This window comes from Pristiophorus japonicus, chromosome 3 (assembly GCF_044704955.1).
Source record: "Pristiophorus japonicus isolate sPriJap1 chromosome 3, sPriJap1.hap1, whole genome shotgun sequence".
NCBI lineage: Eukaryota > Metazoa > Chordata > Chondrichthyes > Pristiophoridae > Pristiophorus > Pristiophorus japonicus.
Window position 1 is genome coordinate 888,952 of NC_091979.1, and position 25,504 is coordinate 914,455.

The window sequence follows — 25,504 nt, forward strand, 5'->3', positions numbered from 1 at the left end:
AAATAAATTCAAAACCAGAATGTGTGTGACTTGTATGTACATGGCTGTTAAAAAAAATCGCAGTGCTTCAACATGCTGCTGTAGGGTGGTATATAGACATCGAAATTTACAGCGCAGAAGAAGGCCATTTTGGCCCATCGTGTCCGCGTCGGCCGACAAAGAGCCGCACGGCCCTTGGTCAGCAGCCCTAAAGGTTACATATAAACCTATGAACAATGACGGAAAGGCAAAGAGCACCCAGCCCAACCAGTCCGCCTCACACAACTGCGACACCCCTTACACTGAAACATTCTATACTCCACCCCAACCGGAGCCATGTGATCTCCTGGGAGAGGCAAAAACCAGATAAAAACCCAGGCCAATTTAGGGAGAAAAAAATCTGGGAAAATTCCTCTCCGACCCATCCAGGCGATCAAAACTAGTCCAGGAGATCACCCTGGCCGTATTCTATTCCCTGTAGTACTTACCGTTACATCTGCGCCATCCAACAAAAGGTCATCGAGTCTAATCCCAATTACCGGCTCTGGGTCCGTAACCCTGCACTTCAAGTGCCCATCCAACCATCTCTTAAAAGTGGTGAGGGTTTCTGCATCCACCACTCTTCCAGGCAGCGAGTTCCAGATCCCACAACCCTCTGCGTAAAGAAGGCCCCCTCAAATCTCCTCTAAACCTTCTACCAACCACCTTAAAGCTTTGCCCCCTTGTAATAGACCCCTCCACCAGTGGAAATAGGCCCTTACTAGCCACTATGTCCAGGTCCCTCAATATTTTGTACACTTTGTCGAGCCCCCTCATTATCTTGCATGTTTCGATAAGATCACCGCTCATTCTTCTGAACTCCAATGTGTATAGGCCCAATCTACTCAACCTATCTTCATAAGTCAACCCCCCTCATCTCCAGAATCAACCTAGTGAACTTTCTCTGCATGGCTAAAGGGATCAAGGGGTATGGAGAGAATGCAGGAATGGGGTACTGAAGTTGCATGATCAGCCATGATCATATTGAATGGTGGTGCGGGCTCAAAGGACCGAATGGCACCTATTTTCTATGTTTTTATGTTTCTCGGTTTCTCGTCGTAGACCCAACTGACTGGGGTTTTATTGAGTCTTGTGAACATCACATGACTGGCTAAGCCACTCAGTGCAACAAGCTCTACAAAACCTGTGAGCATACTCACAGATGCATAGATTACACCATCCAGGACAAAGCAGCCTGCTTGATTGGCACCCCATCCACCACCTTAAACATTTACTTCCTCCATCAGTGGCACCCTGTGGCTGCAGTGTGCACCATCTACAAGATGCACTGCAGCAACTTGTCAAGGTTTCTTTGCGTCAGAGAGTCAGAGTCATTACAGCACAGAATGAGTCCATTCGGTCCATCGAGTCCATGCCGGCTCTCTGCAGAGCAATCCAATCAGTCCCATTCCCCCGCTCTCTCCCCGGAGCCTTGCAAGCTTATTTCCCTTAAGTGCCTATCCAATTTCCTTTTGAAATTATTGATCGTCTCCACTTCCACCACCCTTGTCGGCAGTGAGTTCCAGGTTATTACCACACACTTCGTAAAAGGTTCCTCCTCACAACCCCTGTATCTCTTGCCCAAAACCTTAAATCTATGTCCCCTAGTCCCTGTACCATCAGCCTTTCTCTCTGTCTACCTTATCCAAACCTGTCATAATCTTGTATACCTCCATCAAATCTCCCCTCTTAGAAACATAGAAACATAGAAAATAGGTGCAGGAGTAGGCCATTCGGCCCTTCTAGCCTGCACCGCCATTCAATGAGTTCATGGCTGAACATGCAACTTCAGTACCCCATTCCTGCTTTCTCACCATACCCCTTGATCCCCCTAGTAGTAAGGACTTCATCTAACTCCTTTTTGAATATATTTAGTGAATTGGCCTCAACAACTTTCTGTGGTGGAGAATTCCACAGGTTCACCACTCTCTGGGTGAAGAAGTTTCTCCTCATCTCGGTCCTAAATGGCTTACCCCTTATCCTTAGACTGTGACCTCTGGTTCTGGACTTCCCCAACATTGGGAACATTCTTCCTGCCTCTAACCTGTCTAAACCCGTCAGAATTTTAAACGTTTCTATGAGGTCCCCTCTCATTCTTCTGAACTCCAGTGAATACAAGCCCAGTTGATCCAGTCTTTCTTGATAGGTCAGTCCCGCCATCCCGGGAATCAGTCTGGTGAACCTTCGCTGCACTCCCTCAATAGCAAGAATGTCCTTCCTCAGGTTAGGAGACCAAAACTGTACACAATACTCCAGGTGTGGCCTCACCAAGGCCCTGAAAAACTGTAGCAACACCTCCCTGCCCCTGTACTCAAATCCGCTCGCTATGAAGGCCAACATGCCATTTGCTTTCTTAACCGCCTGTTGTACCTGCATGCCAACCTTCAATGACTGATGTACCATGACACACAGGTCTCGTTGCACCTCCTCTTTTCCTAATCTGTCACCATTCAGATAATAGTCTGTCTCTCTGTTTTTACCACCAAAGTGGATAACCTCACATTTATCCATATTATACTTCATCTGCCCACTCACCTAACCTATCCAAGTCACTCTGCAGCCTCATAGCATCCTCCTCGCAGCTCACACTGCCACCCAACTTAGTGTCATCCGCAAATTTGGAGATACTACATTTAATCCCCTCGTCTAAATCATTAATGTACAGTGTAAACAGCTGGGGCCCCAGCACAGAACTTTGCGGTACCCCACTAGTCACTGTCTGCCATTCTGAAAAGTACCCATTTACTCCTACTCTTTGCTTCCTGTCTGACAACCAGTTCTCAATCCATGTCAGCACACTACCCCCAATCCCATGTGCTCGAACTTTGCACATTAATCTCTTGCGTGGGACCTTATCGAAAGCCTTCTGAAAGTCCAAATACACCACATCAACTGGTTCTCCCTTGTCCACGCTACTGGAAACATCCTCAAAAAATTCCAGAAGATTTGTCAAGCATGATTTCCCTTTCACAAATCCATGCTGACTTGGACCTATCATGTCACCTCTTTCCAAATGCGCTGCAATGACATCCTTAATAATTGATTCCATCATTTTACCCATTACCGATGTCAGGTTGACCGGTCTGTAATTCCCTGTTTTCTCTCTCCCTCCTTTTTTAAAAAGTGGGGTTACATTGGCTACCCTCCACTCCATAGAAACTGATCCAGGGAGAACAACCTCAGCTTCTGCAACCTAGCCTTGTAGCTAAATTCCCTCCTCCCTGGAACCATTCTGGTAAATCTCCTCTGCACCCTCTCAATGACCTTCATATCTTTCCTAAAGTGTGGTGACCAGAACAGAATGCAGTACTCTAGTTGTGGCCTAACCAGAGCTTTATAAAGGTTCAGCATAACTTCCTTGCTTTTGTACTCAATATCTCTATTTATGAAGCCCAAGATCCCATATGCTTTGCAAACTACTCTCTCAATATGTCCTGCCAGCTTCAAAGAGCTGGATACAGAACTGACTGGCAGGACGCAGGCAAAGAGTAATTATAGATGGATTTGTATCTGTTTGGAGACTGGTCACCAGTCGTGTCCCACAGGGATCAGTGCTGGGACCGTTGCTTTTTACTATTTTTATAATGATCTGGATTCAGGGGTTGGCGGCACAATTTGCCGATGATACCAAGATCTGTGCGAGGGCTCGAACTGTAGAAGAGGCTCGTCTGATTCAAGCAGATCTTAATGCGTTGGGAGACTGGGCTCATGACTGGAAAATGATGTATAACTTAGATAAATGCAGTGTTATGCATGTGGCCAGGGCAAATGCTCAATATTCGTACACCCTCTAGGGAAAGACATTAAAGATGGTGGAGATGGAAAGAGATTTGGGCATTCTAGTGCATACATCCTTAAAGGTACACGAGCAATGCCGTGCAGCGTTAGCTTGAGCAAATAGGGCATTGGGGTGTATCCATAGGACAATTGAGTATAACACAAGACGTACTTTGGCAGGAAAAATCAAAGAGCAAGTTATGAGCCAAGTGGATGAACTGGTAATGTGTTGTGTGATTATTAAACTTTTGTTAATAAACCAACTAGTTCTTAATAGAAATGTGTTGCTGTAAATTCTTAAGCAAAGAACCCATGAAGAAAATACATTACAGATGGTGTCAAGCTCCTTGAGTGTTGTTGGAGCTGCAATCATCCAGACAAGTGGAGAGTATTCCATCACACTCCTGACTTGTGCCTTGTAGATGGTGGAAAAGCTTTGGGGAATCAGAAAGTGAGTCACTTGCCAAGAATACCCAGCCTCTGACCTGCTCTTGTAGCCACGGTATCTAATACGTACCTAAAATCAGCAAGGTCAGACAAGAAATGGATAAATAATCAAATCAATAGTGACATGAAAAGGAAAAAAAACCTCTACAAATCCTATAGGGATAGAAAAGATAAGAATGGAGATAAAGTGGCAATATTTGTAAAAGAGGAAATACAAGCTGCAGACAGGGCTGATGTCATCATCATCCTAGGCAGTCCCTAGTATCGAGGAGGACTTGCTTACACGCCAAAAAGGTCACAGGTGTCTCAATGAAGGACCTAATATGCCAGATCCCGAACTACAGTGAAGGGTGGAAGATACCAGTGCGTGGATTTTTTAATGTGGGGTGACCGTTTCACACCAGCCACCACACGGGCTTGACAGAGCGAGGTCTTGGTCCAGTGGCAAGGGTTAACCAGACAACTGGAGACCAGCTCTGCTGCACGGACCTAGTGCGCGCCCACATATCGCAGTGTGGGCTGGCCTGTGCTGCCCCTGGGCCCTCGGCTCTCATGGGCCCAGAACACATTAAGGGCTGATGTAGGCAAGGAAGGAATGCAGAAAGAGTCAAACTGGTTGGAGCTCAAAGATTTTAAAAGGGCTTCTTCCATGATTCGGGGTGTATCACACACCTCCAAGTTGTGGGAAGAAAATGGAAGAAGAACTCCGCAGTCAAATTCGAGAGAATAGGAAGAATATAATTATTCTGGTAGATTTTATTTATCCGCTCATCAGTTGGGACAGAGAGGGACTACGTGGAGAAAAGATAATGTGATCTCTGCAATGTCACAGGACTCCTTCCCCCAGCAGGGTGTCAGTTGGCTGACAGGGGCGGAGGTGTTACTGGATCTGATTTTGAGCAATGAAATAGATCAGGTCGACATGTTACTGGGTGAGCACCTTGAGGGTAGTGACCACAATGTGATGAGGTTTAAGATGCAACTAGAAAGGGAACGTGCCAGTGCAAACACCAGGCTGGATTTCAGAATGATGAGGCGTGAGCTTGTGGAGAAATTGGCCCACCGAACTTTAGGGCAACAGTGGGGTCTGGGGTGGTCTCTGCTGGCTTAGTTAGTCATTGAAGTTAGCTTTTAAATTATTCTACTTGGAGGCAGAAATCTTCCTTCTCCTTCCCCGTGGGGATTTGTGGTCACGGGCAAGCTGATATCTGCAGGAATTTGGCACATTTTAGTCACTTCGAGCTGTCAGTGACTTACAAGTTCAATTCCGACTGTATAATGGTAAAGTTCAGTTACTATTACTTGGTATTACCCAGTTAAGCAACACCTCAATTTTAAAGTTCTCATCTTTATTTTCAAATCCCTCCAGGGCCTCTCTTCCCCCCCCCCCACATCTCTGTAACCTCCTCCAGCCCTACAACCCTCTGAAATCTCTGCACTCCTCCAATTTCTGGCCTCTTGAGCATCCTTGATTTTAATTTCTCCACCACTGGTGGCTGTATCTTCAGCTGCCTGGGCTCTAAGCTTTGGAATTCCCTCCCCAAACCTCTCTCTCTCCCTTTAAAATGCCTCTTTTTTTAAAAAGTGGAAAAATATGGGCAGACGTTATAGTCTGAAATTGTTCAACTCGATGTTGAGTCCAGAAGGCTGTAAAGTGCTTAAACGAAAGATGAGGTGCTGTTCCTTGAGCTTGCGTTGAACTTCCCATTTTTATTCCCGACCACCCCCTTTTGTTCTCTTTTCCATGGCAACTGGTGACGATTCCGCCATTCACACCCCATCTAGACTCATCTTTTGTAACTTAACGTCCCATTACCATCTCATTTTTACCCATCATCCCTTTTGTCTCTTCTACCTTTCCCCCAATCACAGACCTTCCCTTTTATTCTTTCCTCCCCTCCCCCTTTCACTGCGCCTGCACTTCCTCAAGAATCAGCCACAGACCTGGAACACTAACTCTGTCTCTCTCCACAGATGCTGCTTGACCCGCTGAGATTTACAGCATTCTCTGTTTTTATTTCAGATTCCAGCACCCGCAGTATTTTGCTTTTGTAAAATAATGAGCTGTAAGGTTAAACAGAAACATCACCAACGCTAGAATGTCATATTTGCAAAAGAAAATATAATGTTTTGTGTCAGTTGTTCTGCGGTCAGGTCTATTTTGGGGACTGTTCCCCTGATGAGTTAGAAACAGGCATGATACTTGGTTTATATTTGATGCTTAGACTTAACCAATTGGTGTTTGTCCAGCAAAGACTGAAAGCTGCAAACTCGTTTTTGAGTAACTGAAAGATTTTAGAGTTCTTATTGTGATTTCTTACAGTGTCTTCAATACAAAGCATTTCAACCGGATGAGCCTTTGCCTCCCATAGACCCTCACCTGAAGACCATGTTGGACAGGCCCCGGGAGCTCGCGGGCTCCTGTCAGGCATCCTTGGGGCAATTAAAGAAGCTTTTCACTCTGCAAGATTCAGGCAAGAAGAAGGAACAGAAGATTGCACAGCAAATCTTCAAAGACAAGTATGATTGACCTGGACTTTAGATGGAGGGATTTGGAATTAAGTGTCCAGAATTTAGGTGTGAGGATAGAATTCAGTTGGTGCGTGGAGTTCTGTTGTGGGTGGGGGGGAGGGGGGTGGTTACGTGGACATGGAGTTGCAACATAAATTACATCTATTGCATTCACTTTTAAAGACTGTGTTAAATTCTTCAAACACGGCTGATCTTCATCGAATCCATACTGTCCGTGCTTGATTAACCCATACATTTTTAAATATTTAGCAATGGATTCTTAAGAGTTTTCCCAGAACTGATGTTGCACTAACTAGGTTATGCTTTGTTTCTCTTGTCTTTTATATATGTATAAAAACCCTTACAATTCTCTTTTACATTACCTACCAGCCCTTTATCATATTCCCTTTTACCCCTCCGAGGTACATTTTCACAAACTTACTGCAATATTTTCTTCCTGATTTTCTTTTGTATTGCTTGCGCTAACTTTATCATGTGCATCTCTTTTACATTTCACTTTATTTTTAATCAGTTTATCCAAGGAGCTCAATACTTTGTATCTCATATTTTCCATGTAGCGACATGTGAATTTTGTACTCTTATGCATTTCATGTTGGAAGATTTATCGCTGTGGATCTGTCAACCTGTTTGCCCAGTTAATTGGGACCAGATCCCATGGGGGGGGTCCTTTCTTAACTTGAAAATGTTTGCCTTTTTCCAGTCCATCATTCTTTATTAGCCTTTTCTATTCCTTTTTTCATATCTTCCTTCCATCCCTCCCTAAGTAGATGAGCTCGCACTTTCCCACATTGAACTCCATCTGCCACAATCTATGTTCCTCTGCTCCCATGTGCACGACTTACTACGCCGATTAATTCAGTGTCACCTGCAACAAAATACAAGACATAGAAACATAGAAAATAGGTGCAGGAGTAGGCCATTCGGCCCTTCGAGCCTGCACCGCCATTCAATAAGATCATGGCTGATCATTCACCTCAGTACCCCTTTCCTGCTTTCTCTCTATACCCCTTGATCCCTTTAGCCGTAAGGGCCATATCTAACTCCCTCTTGAATATATCCAATGAACTGGCATCAACAACTCTCCGGCAGGGAATTCCACAGGTTAACAACTCTGAGTGAAGAAGTTTCTCCTCATCTCAGTCCTAAATGACTTACCCCTTATCCTTAGACTGTGTCCCCTGCTTCTGGACTTCCCCAACATCGGGAACATTCTTCCAGCATCTAACCTGTCCAGTCCCGTCAGAATTTTATATGTTTCTATGAGATCCCCTCTCATCCTTCTAAACTCCAGTGAATACAGGCCCAGTCGATCCAGTCTCTCCTTATATGTCATCCCGGGAATCAGTCTGGTGAACCTTCGCTGCACTCCCTCAATAGCACGATCGTCCTTCCTCCGATTCCAAAAACTGAACATAATATTCCAGGTGAGGCTCACCAAGGCCCTGTACAACTGCTGTAAGACCTCCCTGCTCCTATACTCAAATCCCCTCGCTATGAAGGTCAACATACCATTTGCCTTCTTCATCACCTGCTGTACCTGCATGCCAACTTTCAATAACTGATGTACCATGACACCCAGGTCTCGTTGCACCTCCCCTTTTCCTGATCTGTCACCATCCAGATAATAATCTGCCTTCCTGTTTTTGCCACCAAAGTGGATAACCTCACATTTATCTACATTATACTGCATCTGCCATGCATTTTCCCACTCATCTAACCTGTCCAAGTCACCCTGCAGCCTCTTAGCATCCTCCTCACAGCTCACACTGCCACCCAGTTTAGTGTCATCTGCAAAATTTGGAGATATTACGTTCAATTCCTTCTTCTAAATCATTAATATATATATTGTAAATAGCTGGGGTCCCAGCACTGAACCTTGCGGTACCCCACTAGTCACTGCCTGCCATTCTAAAAGGACCCGTTTATTCCTACTCTTTGCTTCCTGTCTGCCAACCAGTTCTCTATCCACGTCAGTACATTACCCCCAATACCATGTGCTTTAATCTTGTGTGGGACCTTGTCACAAGCCTTTTGAAAGTCCAAATACATCACATCCACTGGTTCTCCCTTGGTCACTCTGCTAGTTACATCCTCAAAGAATTCCTGAAGATTTGTCAAGCCTGATTTCTTTCATAAATCCATGCTGACTTGGTCCGATACTGTCACTGCTTTCCAAATGCGCTGCTATTTTATCTTTAATGATTGATTCCAACATTTTCCCCACTACTGATATCAGGCTAACCGGTCTATAATTACTCGCTTTCTCTCTCCCTCCCTTTTTAAAAAGTGGTGTTACATTAGCTACCCTGCAATCCATAGGAACTGATCCAGAGTCTATAGAATGTTGGGAAATGATCACCAATGCATCCACTATTTCTAGGGCCACTTCCTTAAGTACTCTGGGATGCAGACTATCAGGCCCAGGGGATTTATCGACCTTCAATCCCATCAATTTCCCTAACACAATTTTCTGATGAATAAGGATATCCTTCACTTCCTCCTTGTCGCTAGACCCTCAGTCTCCTAGTATTTCCGGAAGGTTATTTGTGTCTTCCTTAGTGGAGACAGAACCGAAGTATTTGTTCAATTACTCTTCCATTTCTTTGTTCCCCTTTATAAATTCACCTGATTCTGACTGCAAGGGACCTACATTTGTCTTCATTAATCATTTTCTCTTCACATATCTATCTACAGAAGCTTTTGCAGTTAGTTTTAATGTTCCCTGCAAGTTTACTCTCAATCTATTTTCTCCCTTTGTCGTCCTCTGCTGAATTCTGAATTTCTCCCAGTCCTCAGGTTTGCTGTTTTTTCTGGCCAATTTATATGCCTCTTTCTTGGATTTATCCCTAATTTCCCTCGTTAGCCACGATTGAGCCACATTCCCCGTTTTATTTGTACGCCAGACAGGGATGTACAATTATTGAAATTCATCCATGTGATCTTTAAATGTCTGCTATTGCCTATCCACTGTCAACCCTTTAAGTATCATTTGCCAGTCTATCCTAGCCAATTCACGTCTCATACCATCGAAGTTACCTTTCTTTAAGTTCAGGACCCTAGTCTCTGAATTAACTGTGTCACTCTCCATCTTAATGAAGAATTCTACCATATTATGGTCACTCTTCCCCAAGGAGCCTTGCACAACAAGATTGCTAATTAGTCCTTTCTCATTACACAACACCTAGTCTAGAATGGCCAATTCTCTAGTTGGTTGCTCGACATATGAGGGATTGAGTAGACTAGTACTTTATTCTCTGGCGTTTAGAAGAATGAGAGGTGATCTCGTTGAAACGTAGGGCTTGACAGGTTGTTTTCCCTGGCTGGAATCTAGATCTAAGGGTCATAGTCTCAGGCTAAGGGATCGGCCATTTAAGACTGAGTGGAGGAGAAATTTCTTCACTCAGAGGGTGGTGAGTCTTTGGAATTCTCTACCCCAGAGGGCTGTGGATACTCGGTCATTGAGAATATTCAAGATTAAGATCGCTAGATTTTTGGTCTCGAGGAGAACCAAAGAAAGTGAAGGTGGTGGAAGATTAGCCGTGATCTTATTGAATGGCGGAGCAGGCTCGAGAGGCCGAATGGCCGACTCCTGCTCCTATTTCTTATGTTCTTATGAAAAACTCAACAGGCAGGGCCTGTTTTCTCTAGAAAAGAGAAGGCTAAGAGATGACCTAATAGAGATCTTGATGGGGCTTGATGGGGTAGATGTAGGGAAGATGTTTCCACTTGTGGGGAAGACCAAAGCTAGCAGTCATAAATATAAGATAGTCACTAATACATCCAATAAGCAATTCAGGAAAAACTTCTTTATCAGAGAATGGTTAGAATGTGGAACTCGCTACCACAAGTAGTAGTTGAGGCAAATAGCAGAGATGCACTTGAGGGGAAGCTGGATAAACATGAGTAAGAAGGGTGCAGAAGTATATGCAAATAGGATTAGATGAAATAGGGTGGACAGAGGCTGGTGTGGAGCACAAACACTGGGATTGGCCTGTTTCTGTGCTGTATATTCTGTAGCAACATAGGAACAGGAGTAGGCCATTGAGCCCCTCGAGTCTGTTCTGCCATTCAGTAAGATCATGGCTGACATGGTCTAACTCCATATACCTGCCTTTACCCCATAGGACTTAGATTTTTGTTAACCAAAGATATTATCAATCGCCGATTTTAAAATTATCAATTGGCCTAGCATCAACTGCCATTTGCAGAAGAGAGTTCCAAACTTCTACCACGCTTTGTGTGTAGAAGTGTTTCCTAACTTCACTCCTGAAAGGCCTGGCCCTTGCAGTCAGATTCAGGTGAATTTATAATGGGGAACAAAGAAATGGCAGACCAGTTGAACAAATACTTTGGTTCTGTCTTCACGAAGGAAGACACAAATAACCTTCCGGAATTACTAGGGGACCGAGGGTCTAGTGAGAAGGAGGAACTGAAGGAAATCCTTATTAGGCAGGAAATTGTGTTAGGGAAATTGATGGGATTGAAGGTCGATAAATCCCCAGGGCCTGATAGTCTGCATCCCAGAGTATTTAAGGAAGTGGCCCTAGAAATAGTAGATGCATTGGTGATCATTTTTCAACAGTCTATCGACTCTGGATCAGTTCCTATAGACTGGAGTGTAGCTAATGTAACACCACCTTTTAAGAAAGGAGCGAGAGAGAAAACAGGTAATTATCGACCGGTTAGCCTGACATCAGTAGTGGAGAAAATGTTGGAATCAATTATTAAAGATGAAATAGCAGCTCATTTGGAAAGCAGTGACAGGATCGGACAAGTCAGCATGGATTTATGAAGGGGAAATCAGGCTTGACAAATCTTCTGGACTTTTTTGAGGATGTTACTAGTAGAGTGGACAAGGGAGAACCAGTGGATGTGGTGTATTTGGACTTTCAGAAGGCTTTTGACAAGGTCCCACACGAGAGATTGGTGTGCAAAATTAAAGCACATGGGATTAAAGCACAATGTACTGACGTGTCGGAGGGGCAGTACAGAGGGAGTGCCGCACTGTCGGAGGGGCAGTACAGAGGGAGTGGGGCACTGTCGGAGGGGCAGTACAGAGGGAGTAGGGCACTGTCGGAGGGGCAGTACAGAGGGAGTGGGGCACTGTCGGAGGGGCAGTACAGAGGGAGTGGGGCACTGTCGGAGGGGCAGTACAGAGGGAGCGCCGCACTGTCGGAGGGGCAGTACAGAGGGAGTAGGGCACTGTCGGAGGGGCAGTACAGAGGGAGCGGCGGCCATGGGCAGCGTGGAGTTATGCCACTACAAGGTACAGCGCGAGCTGGTGCAGGAGGATGACGGCTGTGAAGAGTGACGTTATCAAGATCCAGGTCGGTGATTGGAGTGTGGGCAGATACAGCGAGGTCGGGGCAAAGGAGCAGCGAGAGACTATGGAGGGACGTGATCGGGACCCAGGGGAGGCGCGAGTTCGAGGCCAGGGGCCCAGGGGCAGCACAGGCCCAGCCCACACTGCGATGTGTGCGCGTACTCGGACCGTGCAGCAGAGCAGGTCTCCAGTTGTCTTGGGTAATCCTTGCCACTGGACCAATACCTAGAACTGTCAAGCCTGTGTGGTGGCTGGTGTGCAACTTCCACCCCACGTTAAAACAATCCACGCACAGGCATCTTCCACCCTTCAGGATGTAGTTCGGGTTCTTCATTGAAACACCTGTCAACTCGTCCTTTTTTTGGCCTGGAAGCAAGTCATCCTCATTTTGAGAAACTGCCTATGACTGACGTGGATTGAGAACTGGTTGGCAGACAGGAAGCAGAGAGTCGGGATAAACGGGTCCTTTTCAGAATGGCAGGCAGTGACTAGTGGGGTGTCACAGGGCTCAGTGCTGGGACCCCAGCTAATTACAATATACATCAATGATTTAGATGAAGGAATTGAGTGTAATATCTCCAAGTTTGCAGATGACACTAAGCTGGGTGGCCGTGTGAGTTGTGAGGAGGACGCTAAGAGGCTGCAGGGTGACTTGGACAGGTTAGGTGAGTGGGCAAATGCATGGCAGATGCAGTATAATGTAGATAAGTGTGAGGTTATCCACCTTGGTGGCAAAAACACGAAGGCAGAATATTATCTGAATGGCGGCAGATTAGGAAAAGGGGAGGTGCAACGAGACCTGGGTGTCATGGTACATCAGTCATTGAAAGTTGGCATGCAGGTACAGCAGGCGGTGAAGAAGGCAAATGGTATATTGGCCTTCATAGCTAGGGAATTTGAGTATAGGAGCAGAGAGGTCTTACTGCAGTTGTACAGGGCCTTAGTGAGGCCTCACCTGGAATATTGTGTTCAATTTTGGTCTCCTAATCTGAGGAAGGACGTTCTTGCTATTGAGGGAGTGCAGCGAAGGTTCACCAGGCTGATTCCCGGGATGGCAGGACTGACATATGAGGAGAGACTGGATCAACTGAGCCTGTATTCACTGAAGTTTAGAAGGATGAGGGGGGATCTCATAGAAAGATTCTGACAGGTCTGGGCGGGTTAGATGCAGGAAGAATGTTCCCGATTTTGGGGAAATCCAAAACCAGAGGACACCGTCTAAGGATAAGGGGTAAGCCATTTCAGACTGAGATGAGGAGAAACTTCTTCACTCAGAGAGTTGTTAACCTGTGGCATTCCTTACCGCAGAGAGTTGTTGATGCCAGTTCATTAGATATATTCAAGAGGGAGTTGGATATGGCTCTTACGGCTAAAGGGATCAAGGGGTATGGAGAGAAAGCAGGAAAGAGGTACTGAGGTGAATGATCAGCCATGATCTTATTGAATGGTGGTGCAGGCTCGAAGGGCTGAATTGCCTACTCCTGCACCTATTTTCTATGTTTCTATTTTAACAAATCCATGGTGATTGTCATTTATTAACCCACGTTCTTCCAAGTGCCAATTAATTTTATACCGGATTATTGTCTCGAAGTTGTTCCACCACTTACATTGAGTTGGCTGGGTTGTAGTTGTTGGGTTTATCTCTCTCCCCTTTTTTGAGCAGGGGCATAACATTTGCATCCTCCAGTTCTCTGGCACCAATCCCATATCTAAGGAGGATTGAAATATGGTGGTCAGAGTCTCAGCAATTTCCACACTTACTTCCCTCAGTAACCTCGGTGCATCACATCCGACTTTTCTACTTTGCCCACTGCCAACCTCTCGAGTACCTTCCCTACCCCCATTTCCTTAACTGTGACATTGGCAGCAGCCCCTTTTGTGAAGACAGATGTGTACAGATGCTGGGACCCCAACATATTTACAATCTATATTAACGACTTGGAGGAAGGGACTGAGTGTAACGTAGCCAAGTTTGCTGATGATACAAAGATGGGAGGAAAAGCAATGTGTGAGGAGGACACAAAAAATCTGCAAAAGGACATAGACAGGCTAAGTGAGTGGGCAAAAATTTGGCAGATGGAGTATAATGTTGGAAAGTGTGAGGTCATGCACTTTGGCAGGAAACATCAAAGAGCAAGTTATTATTTAAATGGAGAAAGATTGCAAAGTGCTGCAGTACAGCGGGACCTGGGGGTCCTTGTACATGAAACACAAAAGGATAGTATGTAGGTACAGCAAGTGATCAGGAAGGCCAATGGAATCTTGGCCTTTATTGCAAAGGGGATGGAGTATAAAAGCAGGGAAATCTTGCTACAGTTATACAGGGTATTGGTGAGGCCACACCTGGAATACTGCGTGCAGTTTTGGTTTCCATATTTACGAAAGGATATACTTGCTTTGGAGACAGTTCAGAAGATGGTTCACTCGGTTGATTCTGGCGATGAGGGGATTGACTTATGAGGAAAGATTGAGGAGGTTGGGCCTCTACTCATTGAACTTCAGAAGAATGAGAGGTGATCTTATCGAAACATATAAGATTATGAGGGGGCTTGATGAGGTGACTGCAGAGAGGATGTTTCCACTGATGGGGGAGACGAGAACTAGAGGGCATAATCTTAGAATAAGGGGCCGCCCATTTAAAACTGAGATGAGAAATTCCTTCTCTGTGAGTTGTGGATCTGTGGTATTCGCTGCCTCAGAGAGCTGTGGAAGCTGGGACATTGAATAAATTTAAGACAGAAATAGACAGTTTCTTAAACGATAAGGAGATAAGGAGTTATGGGGAGCGGGCGGGGAAGTGGAGCTGAGTCCGTGATTGGATCAGCCATGATCTTATTAAATGGCGGAGCAGGCTCAAGGGGCCGTATGGCCTACTCCTGCTCCTATTTCTGATGTTCTTATGTTCTTACAGCACATAATGCAGATTTCCAAGATTTGATTGAACTGCCACCATTTCATGTTCACCCTTCTTAAGAGTAAAAAATATTATCAAAATAAAATAATGCTGCAGCCCCAACTCCAAGACTCCAGGTTTGAGGCACAACATGGACTAATTAACATGTTTGATTCTTTCGTAGTGATGCAGAGGAACTGGATGCAAAGAGAGCACGGCCCGATGAGGATTTCAATATTGTTACGCTGGCTGAGGGGAATGTGACTGCTGTAAGTACTGGATTTTGTGCCTGAATCCTTTAGCCTGCAAGCCTTGTATTAAATATCTGATTACATTTACAGAGCAAACTTGCTATACCGAGAGGTTCAGGAGTTGTTTGAGATGAACATTTCTTCATTTCATCTCCTCTAATTTAAAATTTGATTCTTGATAACCAGAGGTGAGCTTGATCAGAGTTTGGCATTTTCAGCAGCAGCAATTTGCTGGGGCACTGAAACAGCTGGTGCCGGGGCACTGGGACAGCTGGTGCCGGGGCACTGAAACAGCTGGTGCCGGGGCACTGGGACAGCTGGTGCCGGGGCACTGAAACAGCTGGTGCCGGGGCACTGAAACAGCTGGTGCCGGGGCACTGGGACAGCTGGTGCCGGGGCACTGGGACAGCTGGTGCCGGGGCACTGGGACAGCTGTGTGGTAGATATTTCCCCACACACAACGGCTGATAAGGCAGTGCTCCCCGGCTTCACAATAAGACATGAATGCAAGTGATCGAGATACTCAGCCAGGGACGGTGCAGGTCACGGGATTATTGCCGAGGGGACGGTGCAGGTCACCGGGTCATTGCCGAGGGGACGGTGCAGGTCACAGGGTTATTGCTGAGGGGACGGTGCAGGTCACTGGGTCATAGAAACATAGAAAATAGGTGCAGGAGTAGGCCATTCGGCCCTTCTAGCCTGCACCGCCATTCAATGAGTTCATGGCTGAACATTCAACTTCAGTACCCCATTCCTGCTTTCTCGCCATACCCTTTGATCCCCCTAGTAGTAAGGACCTCATCTAACTCCTTTTTGAATATATTTAGTGAATTGGCCTCAACAACTTTCTGTGGTAGAGAATTCCACAGGTTCACCACTCTCTGGGTGAAGAAGTTCCTCCGCATCTCGGTCCTAAATGGCTTACCCCTTATCCTTAGACTGTGACCTCTGGTTCTGGACTTCCCCAACATTGGGAACATTCTTCCTGCATCTAACCTGTCTAACCCCGTCAGAATTTTATATGTTTCTATGAGGTCCCCTCTCATTCTTCTGAACTCCAGTGAATACAAGCCCAGTTGATCCAGTCTTTCATAGAAACATAGAAAATAGGTGCAGGAGTAGGCCATTCGGCCCTTCTAGCCTGCACCGCCATTCAATGAGTTCATGGCTGAACATGAAACTTCAGTACCCCATTCCTGCTTTCTCGCCATACCCCTTGATCCCCCTACGAGTAAGGACTACATCTAACTCCTTTTTGAATATATTTAGTGAATTGGCCTCAACAACTTTCTGTGGCAGAGAATTCCACAGGTTCACCACTCTCTGGGTGAAGAAGTTCCTCCTCATCTCGGTCCTAAATGGCTTACCCCTTATCCTTAGACTGTGTCCCCTGGTTCTGGACTTCCCCAACATTGGGAACATTCTTCCTGCATCTAACCTGTCTAACCCCGTCAGAATCTTAAACGTTTCTATGAGGTCCCCTCTCATTCTTCTGAACTCCAGTGAATACAAGCCCAGTTGATCCAGTCTTTCTTGATAGGTCAGTCCCGCCATCCTGGGAATCAGTCTGTTGAACCTTCGCTGCACTCCCTCAATAGCAAGAATGTCCTTCCTCAGGTTAGGAGACCAAAACTGTACACAATACTCCAGGTGTGGCCTCACCAAGGCCCTGTACAACTGTAGCAACACGTCCCTGCCCCTGTACTCAAATCCCCTCGCTATGAAGGCCAACATGCCATTTGCTTTCTTAACCGCCTGCTGTACCTGCATGCCAACCTTCAATGACTGATGTACCATGACACCCAGGTCTCTTTGCACCTCCCCTTTTCCTAATCTGTCACCATTCAGATAATAGTCTGTCTCTCTGTTTTTACCACCAAAGTGGATAACCTCACATTTATCCACATTATACTTCATCTGCCATGCCTTTGCCCACTCACCTAACCTATCCAAGTCGTTCTGCAGCCTCATAGCATCCTCCTCGCAGCTCACACTGCCACCCAACTTAGTGTCATCCGCAAATTTGGAGATACTACATTTAATCCCCTCGTCTAAATCATTAATGTACAGGTAAACAGCTGGGGCCCCAGCACAGAACCTTGCGGTACCCCACTAGTCACTGTCTGCCATTCTGAAAAGTACCCATTTACTCCTACTCTTTGCTTCCTGTCTGACAACCAGTTCTCAATCCATGTCAGTACACTACCCCCAATCCCATGTGCTCGAACTTTGCACATTAATCTCTTGTGTGGGACCTTGTCGAAAGCCTTCTGAAAGTCCAAATACACCACATCAACTGGTTCTCCCTTGTCCACTCTACTGGAAACATCCTCAAAAAATTTCAATAGATTTGTCAAGCATGATTTCCCTTTCACAAATCCATGCTGACTTGGACCTATCATGTCCCCTCTTTCCAAATGCACTGCTATGACATCCTTAATAATTGATTCCATCATTTTACCCACTACCGATGTCAGGCTGACCGGTCAAAAATTCCGTGTTTTCTCTCTCCCTCCTTTTTTAAAAAGTGGGGTTACATTGGCTACCCTCCACTCTATAGGAACTGATCCAGAGTCAATGGAATGTTGGAAAATGACTGTCAACGCATCCACTATTTCCAAGGCCACCTCCTTAAGTACTCTGGGATGCAGTCCATCAGGCCCTGGGGATTTATCGGCCTTCAATCCCATCAATTTGCCCAACACAATTTCCCGGCTAATAAGGATTTCCCTCAGTTCCTCCTCCTTACTAGACCCCCTGACCCCTTTTATAACCGGAAGGTTGTTCGTGTCCTCCTTCGTGAATACCGAACCAAAGTACTTGTTCAATTGGTCCGCCATTTCTTTGTTCCCCGTTATGACTTCCCCTGATTCTGACTGCAGGGGACCTACGTTTGTCTTGACTAACCTTTTTCTCTTTACATATCTATAGAAACTTTTGCAATCCGTCTTAATGTTCCCTGCAAGCTTCTTCTCATACTCCATTTTCCCTGCCCTAATCAAACCCTTTGTCCTCCTCTGCTGAGTTCTAAATTTCTCCCAGTCCCCAGGTTCGCTGCTATTTCTGGCCAATTTGTATGCTACTTCCTTGGCTTTAATACTATCCCTGATTTCCCTTGATAGCCATGGTTGAGCCACCTTCCCTTTTTTATTTTTATGCCAGACAGGAATGTACAATTGTTGTAGTTCATCCATGCGGTATCTAAATGTCTGCCATTGCCCATCCACAGTCAACCCCTTAAGTATCATTCGCCAATCCATCCCAGCCAATTCACGCCTCATACCTTCAAAGTTAGCCTTCTTTAAGTTCTGGACCGTGGTCTCTGAATTAACTGTTTCATTCTCCATCCCAATGCAGAATTCCACCATATTATGGTCACTCTTCCCAAAGGGGCCTCGCACAACGAGATTGCTAATTAATTCTCTCTCATTACACAACACCCAGTCTAAGATGGCCTCCCCCCTAGTTGGTTCCTCGACATATTGGTCTAAAAAACCATCCCTTATGCACTCCAGAAAATCCTCCTCCACTGTATTGCTTCCAGTTTGGTTAACCCAATCTATGTGCATATTAAAGGCACCCATTATAACTGCTGCACCTTTATTGCACGCACCACTAATTTCCTGTTTGATGCCCTCCCCAACATCACTACTACTGTTTGGAGGTCTGCACACAACTCCCACTAACGTTTTTTGCCCTTTGGTGTTCTGCAGCTCTACCCATATAGATTCCACATCATCCAAGCTAATGTCCTTCCTAACTATTGCCTTAATCTCCTCCTTAACCAGCAATGCTACCCCACCTCCTTTTCCTTTTATTCTATCCTTCCTGAATGTTGAATACCCCTGAATGTTGAGTTCCCAGCCCTGATCATCCTGGAGCCACGTCTCCGTAATCCCAATCACATCATATTTGTTAACATCTATTTGCACAGTTAATTCATCCACCTTATTGCGGATACTCCTTGCATTAAGACACAAAGCCTTTAGGCTTGTTTTTTTAACACCCTCTGTCCTTTTAGAATTTTGCTGTACAATGGCCCTTTTTGTTCTTTGCCTTGGGTTTCTCTGCCCTCCACTTTTCCTCATCTCCTTTCTGTCTTTTGCTTTTGCCTCCTTTTTGTTTCCCTCTATCTCCCTGCATTGGTTCCCATCCCCCTGCCATATTAGTTTAACTCCTCCCCAACAGCACTAGCAAACACTCCCCCGAGGACATTGGTTCCGGTCCTGCCCAGGTGCAGACCGTCCGGTTTGTACTGGTCCCACCTCCCCCAGAACCGGTTCCAATGCCCCAGGAATTTGAATCCCTCCCTGCTGCACCATTGCTCAAGCCACGTATTCATCTGAGCTATCCTGCGATTCCTACTCTGACGAGCACGTGGCACTGGTAGCAATCCCGAGATTACTACTTTTGAGGTCCTACTTTTTAATTTAGCTCCTAGCTCCTTAAATTCATTTCGTAGGACCTCATCCCTTTTTTTACCTATATCGTTGGTACCAACGTGCACCACGACAACTGGCTGTTCTCCCTCCCTTTTTAGAATGTCCTGCACCCGCTCCGAGCCATCCTTGACCCTTGCACCAGGGAGGCAACATACCATCCTGGAGTCTCGGTTGCGGCCGCAGAAACGCCTATCTATTCCCCTTACAATTGAATCCCCTATCACTATCGCTCGCCCACTCTTTTTCCGACCCTCCTGTGCAACAGAGCCATCCACGGTGCCATGAACTTGGCTGCTGCTGCCCTCTCCTGATGAGTCATCCCCCTCAACAGCACTCAAAGCAGTGTATCTGTTTTGCAGTGGGATGACCACAGGGGACCCCTGCACTACCTTCCTTGCACTACTCTTCCTGCTGGTCTTCCATTCCCTCGCTGGCTGTGGACCCTTCTCCTGCGGTAAGACCAACTCGCTACACGTGATACTCACGTCATTCTCAGCATCGTGGATGCTCCAGAGTGAATCCACCCTCAGCTCCAACTCCGCAACGCGGACCGTCAGTAGCCGGAGGTGGACACACTTCCCGCACATGTAGTCGTCAGGGACATTGGTGTTGTCCCCGTGTTCCCACATGGTACAGGAGGAGCATATCACGTGACCGAGCTGTCCTGCCATGACTTAACCCTTAGATACACTTAAATTGGCGACAACAATGTTAAAAGTTACTGACTAATAAAGAAAAAGAAAAACTACTCACCAATCAGCAGCCAATCACTTACCACGTTGGCTGTGACGTCACCTTTTGATTTCTTTCTACTTCTTTTTTGCCTTCTCTCAGCTGGAGCTGCACCGGTCCCGCCTCTCTCAACTCCCGCCTCTCTCGACGCTCCCCGGACTGCTGAGCCTTTTATAGGCCGCTGCCTCTCTCAACTCCCGCCTCTCTCGACGCTCCCCGGACTGCTGAGCCTTTTATAGGCCGCTGCCTCTCTCAACTCCCGCCTCTCTCGACGCTCCCCGGACTGCTGAGCCTTTTATAGGCCGCTGCCTCTCTCAACTCCCACCTCTCTCGACTCCCCGGACTGCTGAGCCTTTTATAGGCCGCTGCCTCTCTCGACTCCCGCCTCCCTCGACGCTCCCCGGACTGCTGAGCCTTTTATAGGCCACTGCCTCTCTCGACGCTCCCCGGACTGCTGAGCCTTTTATAGGCCGCTGCCTCTCTCGACTCCCGCCTCTCTCGACTCCCCGGACTGCTGAGCCTTTTATAGGCCGCTGCCTCTCTCGACTCCCGCCTCTTTCGACTCCCCGGACTGCTGAGCCTTTTATAGGCCGCTGCCTCTCTCGACGCTCACCGGACTGCTGAGCCTTTTATAGGCCGCTGCCTCTCTCGACGCTCCCCGGACTGCTGAGCCTTTTATAGGCCGCTGCCTCTCTCGACTCCCGCCTCCCTCGACGCTCCCCGGACTGCTGAGCCTTTTATAGACCGCTGCCTCTCTCGACTCCCGCCTCTCTCGACGCTCCCCGGACTGCTGAGCCTTTTATAGGCCGCTGCCTCTCTCGACTCCCGCCTCTCTCGACTCCCCGGACTGCTGAGCCTTTTATAGGCCGCTGCCTCTCTCGACGCTCCCCGGACTGCTGAGCCTTTTATAGGCCGCTGCCTCTCTCGACTCCCGCCTCTCTCGACTCCCCGGACTGCTGAGCCTTTTATAGGCCGCTGCCTCTCTCGACTCCCGCCTCTCTCGACTCCCCGGACTGCTGAGCCTTTTATAGGCCGCTGCCTCTCTCGACTCCCGCCTCTCTCGACGCTCCCCGGACTGCTGAGCCTTTTATAGGCCGCTGCCTCTCTCGACTCCCGCCTCTCTCGACTCCCCGGACTGCTGAGCCTTTTATAGGCCGCTGCCTCTCTCGACTCCCGCCTCTCTCGACTCCCCGGACTGCTGAGCCTTTTATAGGCCGCTGCCTCTCTCGACGCTCCCCGGACTGCTGAGCCTTTTATAGGCCGCTGCCTCTCTCGACTCCCGCCTCTCTCGACTCCCCGTACTGCTGAGCCTTTTATAGGCCGCTGCCTCTCTCGACGCTCCCCGGACTGCTGAGCCTTTTATAGGCCGCTGCCTCTCTCGACGCTCCCCGGACTGCTGAGCCTTTTATAGGCCGCTGCCTCTCTCGACTCCCGCCTCCCTCGACGCTCCCTGGACTGCTAAGCCTTTTATAGGCCGCTGCCTCTCTCGACTCCCGCCTCTCTCGACTCCCCGGACTGCTGAGCCTTTTATAGGCTGCTCCCTCTCTCGACGCTCCCCGGACTGCTGAGCCTTTTATAGGCCGCTGCCTCTCTCGACTCCCCGGACTGCTGAGCCTTTTATAGGCCGCTGCCTCTCTCGACGCTCCCCGGACTGCTGAGCCTTTTATAGGCCGCTGCCTCTCTCGACTCCCGCCTCCCTCGACGCTCCCCGGACTGCTGAGCCTTTTATAGGCCGCTGCCTCTCTCGACTCCCGCCTCTCTCGACTCCCCGGACTGCTGAGCCTTTTATAGGCTGCTGCCTCTCTCGACTCCCGCCTCTCTCGACTCCCCGGACTGCTGAGCCTTTCATAGGCCGCTGCCTCTCTCGACTCCCGCCTCTCTCGACTCCCCGGACTGCTGAGCCTTTTATAGGCCGCTGCCTCTCTCGCGCTCCCCGGACTGCTGAGCCTTTTATAGGCCGCTGCCTCTTTTGACGCTCCCCGGACTGCTGAGCCTTTTATAGGCCGCTGCCTCTTTTGACGCTCCCCGGACTGCTGAGCCTTTTATAGGCCGCTGCCTCTCTCGACTCCCGCCTCTCTCGACGCTCCCCGGACTGCTGAGCCTTTTATAGGCCGCTGCCTCTTTCGACGCTCCCCGGACTGCTGAGCCTTTTATAGGCCGCTGACTCTCTCAACTCCCGCCTCACTCGACGCTCCCCGGACTGCTGAGCCTTTTATAGGCCGCTGCCTCTCTCGACTCACGCCTCTCATCAGTGAGGGGACGGTGCAGGTCACCGGTTCATTGCCGAGGGGATGATGCAGGTCACCGGGTCATTGCCGAGGGGACGGTGCAGGTCACCGGGTCATTGCCGAGGGGACGGTGCAGGTCACAGGGTCATTGCAGAGGGGATGGTGCAGGTCACTGGGTCATCAGTGAGGGGACGGTGCAGGTCACCGGGTCATTGCCGAGGGGACGGTGCAGGTCACTGGGTCATTGCCGAGGGGACGGTGCAGGTCACCGGGTCATTGTCGAGGGGACGCTGCAGGTCACCGGGTCATTGTCGAGGGGACGGTGCAGGTCACCGGGTCATTGCCGAGGGGACGGTGCAGGTCACCAGGTCATTGCCGAGAGGACGGTGCAGGTCACCGGGTCATTGCCAAGGGGACGGTGCAGGTCACTGGGTCATTGCCGAGGGGACGGTGCAGGTCACCGGGTCATTGCCGAGGGGACGGTACAGGTCACCGGGTCATTGCCGAGGGGACGGTGCAGGTCACCGGGTCATTGCCGAGGGGACGGTGCAGGTCACTGGGTCATTGCCGAGGGGACGCTGCAGGTCACCGGGTCATTGCCGAGGGGACGCTGCAGGTCACCGGGTCATTGCCGAGGGGACGGTGCAGGTCACCGGGTCATTAGTGAAGGGACGGTGCAGGTCACTGGGTCATTGCCGAGGGGACGCTGCAGGTCACCGGGTCATTGCCGAGGGGATGGTGCAGGTCACCGGGTCATTAGTGAAGGGACGGTGCAGGTCACTGGGTCATTAGTGAAGGGACGGTGCAGGTCACCGGGTCATTAGTGAAGGGACGGTGCAGGTCACTGGGTCATTAGTGAAGGGACGGTGCAGGTCACTGGGTCATTAGTGAAGGGACGGTGCAGGTCACCGGGTCATTAGTGAAGGGACGGTGCAGGTCACTGGGTCATTAGTTGCAGGAGCCGACCTGAGGGGAAACAGCAGCGGAGCAAGAGGCATAAAGGAGGAGAGCCCCAGGACCCAGCACGGCGTCGGCAGGAACTGACCACCGCAGGGAGCAGCACGAGCCAGCTTGAAAGTGCAAAGAAGGCAAAGTGGGTGACAAACCGAACGTCACAGCATCCCAGGTAGCGGATTGGTTGGCGCCCTTTGATGTGAGGTTGAGCCCAGCAGCGGGCCGGGGCCCAGAAAAGGTCAGAGGACAGCGGGGCCGTGGCCCAGGAGCAACGCAGCGCGGCCCAATAGTGTGAGACCGCCACTACGTCCTACGCAATACATTCCAGACTGAGCCAGTGGGCTATGGTCTTCAGCGCATACGCCCCAACACTGGAAGCTCCAGCCAGGACCAAAGGAATTCTACTCCAGCCTTGAATAATCTCTGTCCCAAGTCCCAACGAGTGACGAGCTGATCCTCCTTGGCGACGTCAACGCCAGAGTTGGAAAGGACACTGACCTCTGGGGAGGTGTGATCAGCAGAGAGGGGGTAGGGAAAGCCAACTCCAATGGCACCCTCCTCCTGACAAAATGCTTAGAGCAAGGCCTCGTCATTACCAATACCCTGTTCCGTCAGAAGGACAAATATAAAGCCTCATGGTAACACCCTCGCTCCAAGCACTGGCATCTGCTAGACTACGTCATCGTCCGAGTGAGGGACCGCAAAGACGTACGCATCACCCGCGTCATGACAGGAGCTGACGACTGCTGGACAGACCACCGCCTAATTCGCTCGGTCACCTCCATCAACATTGCCCCAAAATATATCCTTCCTTGGGTAAGGAAACCAAAACTGTAACAGTAGTATAGGTGTGGTCTCACCAAAGCCCTATATAATTGCCGCAAGATTTCCTTATTCTACTCCAACCCCCTTGCAATAAAGGCTAACATACCATTTGCCTTGCTAATTGCTTGCTGTACCTGCATGTTAACTTTCTGTTATTCGTGTACAAGGACACCAAAATTCCTCTGCATAACAACATTTACTAGTCTCTCAACTCATAGAATCATAGAAGTTCACGGCACAGAAGGAGGCCATTCGGCCCACCATGTCTGTGCCAGCCGAGAAAGAGCTATCGCGACAAATCCACTTTCCAGCTCTTGGTCTGTCGACCTGCAGGTTACTGCACTTCAAGTGTATAACCAAGTACTTTTAAAATGTGATGAGGGTTTCTACCTCTATCACCCTTTCAGGCAGTGAGTTCCAGGCCCCTAGCACCCTCTGGATGAAAAAGATTCTCTTCAACTCCCCTCTAAATCCTTCTACCACTTACTTTAAATCTATGCTCCCTGGTTATTGACATCTCTGCTAAAGGAAACTGGTCCCTCCTATGCAGGCCGCTCATAATTTTATCATCATCGTCATTGGCAGTCCCTCGGAATCGAGGAAGACTTGCTTCCGCTCTTAGCATGAGTTCTTAGGTGACTGAACAGTCCAATATGAGAACCACAATCCCTGTCACAGGTGGGACAGATAGTCGTTGAGGGAAGGGGAGGGTGGGACAGGTTTGCCGCACGCTCCTTCCGCTGCCTGCGCTTGATCTCTGCATGCTCTCAACGATAAGACTCGAGGTGCTCGGGGCCCTCCCGGATGCACTTCCTCCACTTAGGGCAGTCTTTGTCCAGGGATTCCAGGTGTCGGTGGGGATGTTTCACTTTATCAGGGAGGCTTTAAGGGTGTCCTTATAACATTTCCACTGCCCTCCTTTGACTCATTTGCCATGAAGGAGTTCCGAGTAGAGCGCTTGCTTTGGGAGTCTCGTGTCTGGCATGCAAACTATGTGGCCCGCCCAGCAGAGCTGATCAAGTGTGGTCAGTGCTTCAATGCTGGTGATGTTGGCCTGGACGAGGAAGCGAACGCTGTGCGTC

The 25,504-nt window shown here is 48.4% G+C and overlaps 1 protein-coding gene across 2 annotated transcripts in view; it reads left to right on the forward strand.

The window, feature by feature from the left end:
* The window catches only part of xrcc5 (X-ray repair complementing defective repair in Chinese hamster cells 5), a 187,115-nt gene that overhangs the window by 107,207 nt on the left and 54,404 nt on the right, over window positions 1–25,504 (forward strand). For both annotated transcript variants that reach the window (XM_070874236.1, XM_070874237.1), the window contains 2 exons: window positions 6,566–6,762; window positions 15,175–15,259. In XM_070874236.1, the coding sequence (XP_070730337.1) occupies window positions 6,566–6,762; window positions 15,175–15,259 (282 nt within the window). The remainder of the gene's footprint in view (window positions 1–6,565; window positions 6,763–15,174; window positions 15,260–25,504) is intronic.